This window comes from Mytilus californianus, unplaced genomic scaffold (assembly GCF_021869535.1).
Source record: "Mytilus californianus isolate M0D057914Y unplaced genomic scaffold, xbMytCali1.0.p SCAF_4, whole genome shotgun sequence".
Taxonomy (NCBI): domain Eukaryota; kingdom Metazoa; phylum Mollusca; class Bivalvia; order Mytilida; family Mytilidae; genus Mytilus; species Mytilus californianus.
Window position 1 is genome coordinate 6718968 of NW_026262690.1, and position 12734 is coordinate 6731701.

General features: G+C 33.1%; 1 protein-coding gene across 1 annotated transcript in view; it reads right to left on the minus strand.

Annotated features, from left to right (window-relative positions):
- Positions 1–12734, minus strand: part of LOC127699077 (uncharacterized) — a 39247-nt gene that overhangs the window by 12808 nt on the left and 13705 nt on the right. The window contains exons 3-6 of the mRNA XM_052202815.1: positions 12461–12604; positions 10109–10351; positions 6366–6383; positions 5902–5966 (exon numbers count right to left, since the gene is read on the minus strand). Of these exons, the coding sequence (XP_052058775.1) occupies positions 5902–5966; positions 6366–6383; positions 10109–10351; positions 12461–12604 (470 nt within the window). The remainder of the gene's footprint in view (positions 1–5901; positions 5967–6365; positions 6384–10108; positions 10352–12460; positions 12605–12734) is intronic.

Genomic DNA, 12734 nt, shown 5'->3' on the forward strand with positions numbered 1-12734 from the left:
ACACCGAAGTGCAACACACATAGAAACGAACTATTTGATAACAACTGCCATATTCCTGACTTGGTACAGGCTATTTTAAGAAAAAAATGGTGGATTGAACCTAGTTTCATGGCATGCCAAACCTCCCGCTTTATGAAAATCTTAAAAAATATCGCTAAAACACTACGTGACAGAAATACAGCACAAACACACGCAAGAACATTCATAACAGAGAAACGCACAAAAAAAATATAATAGGCGACACAACATACAAACCACAGAACAACAACGAACATATTCTCCATCAACGAAAAACACCACAGGATATCAAAAACAGTGACGCGCTTACGTAACTAACATGCAATTTGGAACTTTATACAATTATTTTCACAATATTGGTCCAAACAATTTTCATGACAATAATAGTATTGAAAGGCAATTTTATAATTATTTTGACTACAAACGATAAGGGGTGCACAATGAGTACCCATTGGAATAATGGTGGCATGTAGATGTAATATTATTCAACCTAAACCATAACAGAAACAACAAAATAAATCCTTTAATGTTGGATGTACAAAACACCGAAACACGCCGCACAGCAATGTAAATGTAAACCATAACAAAAACATAAAAAATAAAAACATGAATGTTGGATGTACAAAATACCGAGACACGTCGTATAGCAATGTAAATTCACTCTCGGTATAACAGTCATATTCGGGATTAGGTCACGTTCGGTACTTAGCAGACAGACGACATAAATGTTCAACCACAATCTAAGACGTGGTAACAATGTTATTAGTTAGTTTAGACAGAGAAACACATCGTGTAGATCAACCAATTCGTGATGGTGTCCATAAAATTTACGGAGTGTCATTTTTAATCTTTCCTCCTCATAACTCTGTTGGAGCAGTTTCTGCGTAAGGAACACACTCCTGTATATGAAGTTCGTATAGTGTGAACATGCACGAGCTTAACGAATCAATTGAGATATGCACACAACATACGACGGAGCAGAGGGTATGTTACTGCTGAGAAATGGAAAATTGATAATTGGGAAGTTGAAATCATCCCATTTGTCATAGATTTTAGTGTTAAGTCGTCCATCTGTGTCAATTTTGAGGAAAAGATCAAGGTATGAAGCAGTCCTTCTTGTATCAGTAGTATCCTTAATTTCAAATCACTGGGATATATGAGATGCAAGTACTGACTGTAATATGGGTTATTCAGTGATAGGACATCATCTATATATCTGAAAGTAAAATTAAAGAACTTTGCAAGGTGCTTTTTCTTTTTGTCTTTAAGAAGGTTTTGAATGAATTCTGCTTCATACGAGTACAAAAAGAAGTTGGCCAGAAGGGGTGCATAATTAGTACCCATTGGAATAAAATATGCTTTATGTTGAAGACAATGTGATGCTTTGTCAGATACATTTTCATAGTCTATTGAATATACATGTACTATCAAATAACGGGCATGTATACCTATTGAACATTTAGTTCATGGTTTGTGATAGGCAACTAAGGATTAGAAACTTTCACGAGGAGGAGATAATATGATACGAAAAAAAAACCACGTCGTATATATGTTAGCATCTAAATTACTTCTGTGGCGTCGTTGCAACTCTGGCTGCACTGTGTCCAGACCAATTGTGCTATATAAAGAAAAGCTTTCGTTAGTCGACTTATGTCTTTCCTCGTCCGCTTCTTTTAGGTTTATCACACAGTATATGGTGAATGGTGGCATGTAGATGTAATATCTTACAGATCAGCGATTTTTGGCAGTCGAAACTAGATGATAGTCGTCAGATTGATAAAAGAATCCTTTACAATCGACAAAAATAGCTGATCTGTAAGTTATTCCATCTACTATATGATACCATACATTTTTGCACATCATGCACTGTCTTTCAAGCCTTCATAAAGCCGACGAGAAAAGCGTGAAAGTAACTACATTTAGAAGAATATGAAATTACCTCCTTTAGCAAAATCTTCGCCATTTCAATCCAATTAGATCCTTATAATCTAACATGACTTTCAAATATAACTGTTAACATGTGTATTAAAGTTTTATATATATTATTTGAAAAACTAATTCATTCCTAAATTGTTTGAATAGTGCAATTATATACCTATCTAAAGAATGGGGTTATCGACCATGACCACGTCTACTCGTGGAATTCTTTTCCTGTCTTTAATTATTACAATGTTATATTAATTTGAAAATATAATATTTTAGATCTAATCTTATAAGTCGGCAAGATGAGGTGACCAAGTCCAGAAAATCATCCAACATATATGTTTGATGAGTGAGAAAAAGACAAAAAACTGTGTAAGTTATCATTATAGACGGACAGTAGGGAAAATGGTCAATGAAGAAACGAAGTTATCTAAAAGGGAAGTAAAAACCCAGTGATATGGCTGAAACAAATTCGTTTTATCATTTCGATATGTTATAACATAAAGAAAAAGATTTGAAAAAGAGACGAAGAGGACATAAATTTGGCTACATTGGCGAGAATAAATAATGCTTTAGACTAATAAAATATTCCTATTACAAATATAAAAGTAAACTTGTGATGTGTTACTGTTTATCCTGACGGCCTTCTTTTGATCCTGGTTTTGTTGAACTTATGAACAAAAACCAAGAAATATTTAGAAATATTCAAAATCGAATTTGAAAAAAAATGTTTCTAATATAATGAGATTGGTCTGTTTATGAAATATTAACAGATGATTTAAAGGCACGCACATATACACGTCACTTCTTTTCATCTCTGTTTTCTAATTTTCATATGCCTTAATATCATTAAAAATGTAAGTAAATATTTGCATGCTTTTAGATAATTTTATATATAAATGGAAATTGAGAATGGAAATATATATATAAGGAGCATACGTTCTCAGTTGTAGTAACTTGTGTCTTGTATTTTTTGCTTGTATTTTATGAATATAGTATGTTTTAAAACTATAATGTTATAGTTTTTATTTACACCCTCATTAATGATACTACTGTTGTCGGTAAAATATTGAATTAAGAAATCTAGAATATAATAAACTGACACTTTAAAAACTATTCAGTAAAATATTAAAAAAGAATCTTTACAATTATAATTCACTTGTGCATGTTATATAATGGTCAAATTACAGAGGGTTGTAGAGGACATTCAAACTATCACGCGATTTAGATTTAGCTATCAGATGAGCACCGTAGCGATTATGACTCAATTGGACTGGTTCTCGGTCCCAACATGGGTTATTTAGATACCCATATGAAGAAAAACTCATCAAAATTATCCAGGCTTATAATTTGAACGCCAGGCGCGGGTTTCGTCTATATGATACTCATCAGTAGCGCTCGAATCAAAACAATCGAAAGGCTAAATCAGACATGAAGTTGAAGAGCATTAAAAATTAAAAAAAATCAGAAAGTTGTGCCAAATACGGCTAGGGCAATCTATGCCTTGGATAGAAAAACCGAAGTGTTTCGAATATTTTATCATTTTACGAACAGTAAATTTACAGAAAATGAACATATCAATGATCATTCATGTCAACCCAAAGTGCTGACCACTGGGTTGGTGATACCCTCAGGGCGAAACGTCCACCCAGCAGTGGCTTCGACTCAATGGTTGTAAAGTCATAAAAGATACCAGGCATATAATTTGGAACGCCAGCTGCGCGTTTCGTCTACATAAGGCTCACCAGTTGCGCTCAAATCGAAAAGTAGAGAGGCCAAATTAAACACGAAGTTGAAGAACATTAAAAACCAAACAATTTCGAAAAGTTGTGCCAGCCTATGACACAATGATGGTCATCAAAAGTTGTGCCAGCAGCCTATGACACAATGATGATCATCAAAAACTGTGCCAGCCTATGACACAATGATGATCATCAAAAGGAAGCCAGCCTATGACACAATGATGATCATCAAAAGTTGTGCCAGCCTATGACACAATGATGATCATCAAAAGGAAGCTAGCCTATGACACAATGATCATCATCAAAAATTGTGCCAGCCTATGACACAATGATCATCATCAAAAGTTGTGCCAGCCTATGACACAATGATCATCATCAAAAGTTGTGCTAGCCTATGACACAATGATCATTATCAAAAGGAAGCCAGCCTATGACACAATGTTCATCATCAAAAGTTGTACCAGCCTATGACACAATGATGATCATCAAAAGGAAGCCAGCCAATGACACAATGATGATCATCAAAAGGAAGCCAGCCTATGACACAATGATCATCATCAAAAATTGTGCCAGCCTATGACACAATGATCATCATCAAAAGTTGTGCCAGCCTATGACACAATGATCATCATCAAAACTTGTACCAGCCTATGACACAATGATCATCATCAAAAGTTGTGCCAAATTTTGGAAAAAAATGTTTAAAGACTTTAAAACTCCACTGAATAAACTTGTTTTTATAAAGGTGGTCCATAGTTATCGATTTCTGGAGAAAATTCATATTAAACACAAATACAATGTGAAAAAAAGTTGTGCCAGCCTATGATACAATGATCATCATCAAAAGTTGTGCCAGCCTATGACACAATGGTCGTCATCAAAAGTTGTGCCAGCCTATGACACAATGTTCATCATCAAAAGGAAGCCAGCCTATGGCACAATGATCATCATCAAAAGGAAAATGAAAGATCCTTACATCACAAAAGAGAAAGAGACATTGAGCCATTTTTGTTTTACATTGAATCTTCTTTCATTTACAGCTCTTTTTTCACATTGTATTTGTAAAATGAGAAATGGGTGATTGAAATGAGAAATGTTAAAATGTTAGGTATGTAGGACAATATAGTGTGACAACAGGACAGTATTTGTGTTTAATATGAATTTTCTCCAGAAATCGATAACTATGGACCACCTTTATAAAAACAAGTTTATTCAGTGGAGTTTTAAAGTCTTTAAACATTTTTTTCCAAAATTTGATACCCCGTTTTTATAAATATTACTTCATGTTAGCCAAACTTTCAAATCAAAGTTGGTATATTGTATACTTTTACAATCCCAGTTCCCGTATTACCATTTTTCAAATTTTTGTTTGATCTTTTGTCCTCCCATGCATTGTTCAGTACCATGTATACACTTCCCCGTCCATTTTTTGGGGGAAAAGGGGGGCAGGGGTACAGTTGAAATTTCTAGACAACCACCACCATATCCATCTAAAAATTCCATTTGTTGCCAGCATTTATGTGTTGACATGAATTATCAATGATATGGTCATTAATTGTAAATTAACTGTTCGTAAAATTTTGAATTTATCGAAATACCTTGGATTTTCTACCCCAGGTTTAGATTATCCTAGCTTTATTTGGCTAAACTTTTCGGAATTTTTGGTCCTCAATGTTCTTCAACTTAGTACTTTATTTGGCCTTTTAACTTGTTTTATTCGAGCGTCACTGATGAGTCTTTTGTAGACGAAACGCGCTTCTGGCGTACAACATTTTAATCCTGGTATCTATGATGAGTTTATTTCCATGTGACCAATGTAAGGTAGATAACTCAAATTAGTTTTCAGGATTCATGACATTACTTGTAAAATTATATTATACGTAAATGTGGAGAAATCGTCGATGAGACAGCAAATCTCACCAAACCTCAGAAAATACTTATATAGATCAACACACGGTTTGTAACAGTAAACACGTGTCTATAAAATATGCAAAGTATATGATACCGGTATAACACATGTTAAAACACAGGTTCAAGTTTAACAATACTAAATGATACCGGTATATTACAAATGTCAAAACACAGGTTCAAGTTAAGCAATACTAAATGATACCGGTCTTACGAATGTCAAAACACAGGTTCAAGTCAAGCAACACTAAATGATACCAGCTGGCGTATAAAACCACGCTTGCAATAACTAAGGGCAAGTTCGGAATACCTCTTCTACTGGGATAGCAATCAAGCCTACCTTCACTCTAATATCTTGATACAAAGCACTTAAATCTATGACGGTATAATAGATAACAAAAACAAGAACAAGCAGGAACAATACTAAAAAATGTATCAAGTACTGAAGATTATATTTCATACAGCAACGAATATGGAAATCAGGGAACTTTCATATTTCTTTAATATTTTTTTGTTATATAATCAGATTTCGACATCAGGGATTCATCAATACTATTTGATCTATATGTTTTGACTTTCATATCGCAATGGAATAACAATCCGTTCTATGATCAGTTTATTTCTAACAATAACACAACTTTATACAACATAAGTAACAAATAAATCAATTGAAATGAATGGTGGTATTTGGTGTTTTTCCACATGTATTGTCTGTGCATAGTATCAAAATAATATCTTAGATATGTTTAATCCTCCTTAGATTCTATTTTCCACACATCATCTTCACGAACTCTAAAAAAAGAAAAGCAATGTTTTCACTAATTACATATCAAGTTTTAAATCCTTTCTAATCGCACGAAACAACGTAATTGTATGTAATGTATATAAGTATTTCTATGTATAAAATAAATTTGCGGCTCACAGCAGCTGGCAAAGTTATTTATCATTAAATCCTTTAGCAACACATGGAGGTAGCCATCTTTCTAACACTCAGTCAGGTTATGACCAGATTTGATCCAGATCCACACGAAGATCAGTTTTAAAATGTTTAGTAGTCATTTTTAAAGGACAATAACTCTTTCGATCATGGGACTTTCTTGTAGATGTTTTCAAGATAATTGTTAAAGGCAAAACTGGATAACAAATCATCATTTCATGAAATAACTCCTACACAGATGTTGACAATTCCGATCATTTGACTTATATGAAGATCATTTCTTTCTGATCAAATTTGCTGTTTTTAGTTTCTCAAGGGTAAAAATAAATCATCTTTTAAGGGCAATAACTCCTTATGGGAATCGATCGACGATTTCGGTTATTTCACTTATCTGTAGATCTTATTTTTCTGATCATTTTGATTTTTTTTTTGTCTCATCTTGCTAATGATTTTGACTATTTTAAATGTTTCTCGCTATCTTTTATAGTGTTTAGATAATAGCCAAATAGGAAAAAAAGGAGTAACACTTCCTCGTTTAAGAGGGTGGTAAAGGGGGGAGGGGGGGGGGGGGAGGGGGGGGGAGGGGGGGGGGGGGCACGTGAAATAATAATCGCAAAAACGTTGCACGGAAAATAAAAATCGGGAAAAACGAAGCACGAGAAATAAAATCGTAAATATTAAGGAAAAACGTACTAGAAGTAATTACTCAGCCGTTCTTGGAGATCATGCAGTCATTATTAATGGACATGAAAACCCTGCGGTCACCTTTGAGCGTCCGCTGGTTGCATCTGATTTCAAAAAAATATTATTCATAGTAAAACAATATCCGGGCTGACTTTGAATTATTCCCGGTTTACTTTTTATTCAAATGCGAGAGAAGCACGAGAAATTAAGAGTACCGACACGAAACACGGAAAATAAATAAGGGGAAACACGAAGCACGCACATCGAACCAAACACGAGAAAACAAGAAATAAAACGTCAAAAAACGAAAACACGTGAAATAAAAAGACCGAAAACGTTGCACGAAAATATCCTTTTACCACCATCGTTTAAGGGCAATATAGTTATTTGTTGTTTTTGGTTTGCAGATCATTTTTGCTTGTTACAGACACTCTATCTATTATAGTTTTCTAGACGATTGCCAGTTAGGTGAAATATTTGACATACAACGTTATTTAAGGGCAATAAATTCTACAAGAAAACGATCGTCAATTTCCGGTATTTGACTTATTTGTAGATCTCATATTCCTGATATTTTTTTCTGATTACAGTTTGTCCCTACCTTACAAAAAAAGGATTAAAATCATTTAAAGGCAATAAAAATGTTGATCGACAATTTCAGTTGTGTTTGCGTGTCTGTATAGTATACCTTGCTTATCATATTTGCTGTATACAGTCTCTATATTTGATTAATGGAGTTTCATATGACACTTTTAACCGATGTTTTGTTTTTTTTCTGCTATTTTTTTTAGAACTTTATATTAGAGTTCTCAAGAAAATAGCAAAAAAAAAAAAAAAAATTGTAAAATTGTCAATTATGAGTAATAACTCCTAGTCATATTAACGAACGACGATGTCGGTCATGTTGTAGACATTGTCTTGCTGGTCAATTTTTGTGTTAAAATTTCTTTCTACTTATTTAAGTTTTCAAGATTATAGTCAAAAACGCAAAATTAGGTAAAATCCGACATCGAAGTTCAACTACTTCTACAAGGTGTTGAAGGATTATTTCTGTTATATTGACTTATATGTAGTTCTCGTCGAGCTGATCATTGTTGTTGTTTACAATCTGTTATAGCTTCATGGTTATGATATAATTGTAGCCTTTGTATGAGGTCCATACGAGGATATATCGACCTGAAAGAAATTTATAGACTGATGACGAAGTCCGAGGTCGATATACTTCTTTAGGTCGATATATCCTCGTATCGACCTCATAAAAAGGATACAATTGTTATATTATTATTGTCAATAAGCCAGATGTAGAGCACAAATTCATTTGATTATTTGTTACGATGTGTCTAAAAACAACTGTGCAATATGACTGTCTATCTGCTTTTTTCAGTCTACCCTTGAAACTATAGTTAAACATGTGACTCTTTCTAAACGAATCAAATTAGTTAGAATATATGCAATGATGATATAACAAAATATGTCAAAATAACGGGCAAAGAAGTAAACTGATTCAGAAGATTAATAGTTTTATACTCTAGTTGTTAAATTTCATACATCTAAGATCTCGTAACATACAGATAAAACATTAAGCTCTTCGTACCATGCGTATACATATGTAAATACCAAAAGGTTTTAAATCAATTGATGACTAGTTCATGGGTGCATGCAAAAATACAAAAAAAAAACCCGAGTTCAGTGCCAAACAGTTCGCGTATATTCACGACGACAGCATGTTTAGATATGATCATGAGTCATACTTTGATAATAACCGTCATATTGAATAGACATCAGCCCTGTCCATTACAGAAGTCTGTATGTTGACCTATAGGTGTTTGTTTTTTATTGTTATTTGTGTCGTTGGATTGCTGTTTCATTGATACCGTATCTTCTCTAACAAGTTTTATTGTTTAGTACATTAAACATAACTTAGATATGTTTGTTGCATAGACTTGTTATGCTATGAATGCTATCATTTGTTGATATTGAACCGCCTCCCCTCTTATCACACACAAACACACAGACACACACACATACACACAGTTGTAGATCTTAGCCAAATTTTATATTAATTTGATTGCTTTTGTTTTAGTTGATTTACCTTGAGAAGTTATATTTCTAACCTTTGTACTTTTATTATTGTTTATTTCATATCGGTTAAGAATTAGTTTCTCGTATTGGATAACAAGGGGCCACATGACATTCTTTATTCTTTAGTAAAAAAATCCATCGGTCTTTAACAGAAAAAAACGGACCAGAAAACCGGTCGTTAACGGATTTTGACATGTTAATGACCAGTGGGGCGTAGTTTCTCTGTTTAGAGTGATGTCCCTTTAATAAAACGCAATCGCGATTCAGACGTTTGGAACATGGCTGAACTGGAAGCCACGTCTGCTACAGACAACTCAAATGATCGTTTTGTCATATTTTCCGATATGCTGATAGAGACAAACTACTCAGCAACAAGAATTATAGAAAACTTTATTTTATATTCATATACTAAAATTGCACTTAAATGAATGGCAGTGACTTATAGTTATCACTATGACTGGTCTTCACTCTTTCCTATAGAAATCGTACAATAACTCGAGTTTGCTTTGAACAATTTGAATTTATGAGAATTTTTAAAAATATGGTCCCTCAATGAAATAAACATAATAGTTATTGAAGAACTTGTCATTATCGTGATACATGGACTGCCCGTAGATGACCAGTTCTTCAATAATTATTATATAAATTTTATTCAAAAACGTTAAGCAGCGACTATTTTAAGTCAATAAATTTTTTTTTAAGAGTTCTCCTTTGTTCATGTGATTTTAAAATTTTGTGACGAGTTGTCATATCAAGAACCTTGATCTTACTTGATTTGGCTTTCCCGTCATGATGTAGTGAAAAAAATACCTACCAATATAATCAATTTGACCATCACCGTCTAAGTCAGCTTCTTGTATCATCTCATCCACTTCCTCATCAGGGAGTTTGTCGCCAAGATTAGTCATAATATGTCGAAGGTCATTTGCTGATATTGAACCACTTCCATCTTTATCGAAAACTCTGAAAGCTTCCCGAATTTCTTCTTCTGTGTCGGTATCCTTCATTTTTTTAGCCATCATGGTCAAAAACTCTTGAAAATCTATAATTCCATTGCCTGTAAACATCGCGTTACAATTAAAATAAATTAACATAAAAGAAAATCTACTGTTTTTGTTTGGTATCATATAAAGAAAGAATTTATTAAAAAAACTCTTCAAAGATAAGAGTAATGCATAGAAATACAAGTAAATTTCAAATCTTAATTTTAGTTCAAATTACAAGTTTGCGAGGTAACTGAATGTTTTGCATCATATCTAAAATTTGACCTGGAGATTGATTATTTCAAGAACTAAGCATTCGGTGTAAAATGTTTTAAAAAACGTACGTCAAAACACTGATTTGTTGATGACGTCTTTAATAACAAGAGAAAATAAACACTGTCGAAGAAACCGAAAATTCAAGCGATTTATTTTTATCTTAAGTTTGATCATTATTGTTATTTTCTTGAAATTCATGATACAAAATCCCTACACGCAAAGAAAAAAAAACAATGTAAAAGAAAGGAGCTTTCTGAGTTCTGGTGAGGAAATTGTTCTTCGAGGCCTTCAACACGTAGTGCAAGCTCACATCTCACTATTTCAAAGCAATGAGCCTTTGTGTGTTTTGATTATTCCAAAGCAATATGTATTCATGTTTTATGATTATTCTAAATCAACGAGTCTACATGTGTTATGATTGTTAAAAAAACAACAAATCTTCATGTGTTTTGATTATTCCAAAACAATGAGTCTTGGTATGATTATTTCAATTCAACGAGTCTTCGTGTGTTCTGTGTATTCCAGAACAGCGTGTCTTCATGCGTTCTGATTATTCCAAAGCAATGAGTCTTTGTGTGTTCTGAACATTCCAAAGCAATGAGTATTCGTGTGTTTTGATTATTCCTACGCAATGAATCTTCATGTCTTTTGCTTATTCCAAAACAACGAGTTTTCGCGTGTTTGGATTATTCCAAATCAACGAGTCTACATGTGTTTTGCTTATTTCAAAACAAAGTGTCTTCGTGTGTTCTGATTATTGCAATGAGTCTACATGTGTTTTGCTTATACCAAAGCAATGAGTATTCGTGTGTTCTGATTATTCGAAAGCAACGAGTCTTTGTTTTTTCTTATTATTCGAAAGCAATGAGTCTTTGTGTGTTATAATTATTCAAAAGCAATGAATTTTTGTGTGTTCTGATCATTACAAAGCAATGTGTATTCGTGTGTTCTAATTATTGAAAAGCCATGAGTATTTGTGTGTTCTGATTATTACAAAGCCATGAGTATCCATGTCTGATTATTTCAAAACAACGAGTTTTCGTGTGTTCTGATTATTCCAAAGCCATGAGTATTCTTGTGTTCTGATTATTACAAAGCCATGCATATTCATGTGGTCTGATTATTCAAAAACAATGAGTCTTTGTGTTTTTTTATTATCCCAAAACAATGAGTCTTTGTGTGTTCTGAATATTCCAAAGCCATGAGTATTCGTGTGTTCTGATAATAACAAAGCCATGCATATTCATGTGGTCTGATTATTTAAAAGCAATGAGTCTTTATGTGTTCTGATTATTCCAAAGCCATGAGTATTTGTGTGTTCTGATTATTCCAAAGCCATGAGTATTTGTGTGTTCTGATTATTACAAAGCAATGCATATTCATGTGGTCTGAGTATTCAAAAACAATGAGTCTTTATGTGTTCTGATTATTCAAAAGCCATGAGTATTCGTGTGTTCTGATTATTACACAGCCATGCATATTCATGTGGTCTAATTATTCAAAAACAATGAATCTTTGTGTTTTTTAATTATCCCAAAGCAATGAGTCTTTGTGTGTTTTAATTATTCTAAAGCCATTAGTATTCGTGTGTTCTGATTACCGACATAGTTCCTTACAGTCAGCCAACCAATAGTGTATGTCTGTCAAAGTTAAGACATATGAACATTTTAACAATTCTCGTAATGTCTATTCTTAATTCTTCTACTTCTTCCTACTTTTGTGTGAGATGCACTCGAGTAGTGTCCGATTTATCTTATTAATCGATGAACATATTAGAAAAAGACGCACGAAAATAGATAGACATTAGACAAATGAATTAAACCCTCCCTCAACCGAATATTTGTCTTTTTATACATTTGATTTTGTTTTAGATTGTGTATAAAAATGAACTTGGATTTCAAGCTTACCATCAATATCTACCTCATTGATTAGGTCTTGTAATTCCTGGTCACTCGGATTTTGACCTAATGATCTCATTACAACACCGAGTTCTGCGGACGAAATTGTTCCATCACCATCCTTGTCAAACAGACTAAAGGCCTCTTTAAATTCTAGAAAAAAAATAACATATATTTTGCAAAATGATTTTTAACGAACTTAAATTATCAAAAAATTAATATTTTAATTATATCAACGGCATATTCAAGTCCACTGGAATAGACTATTATATATATATATACA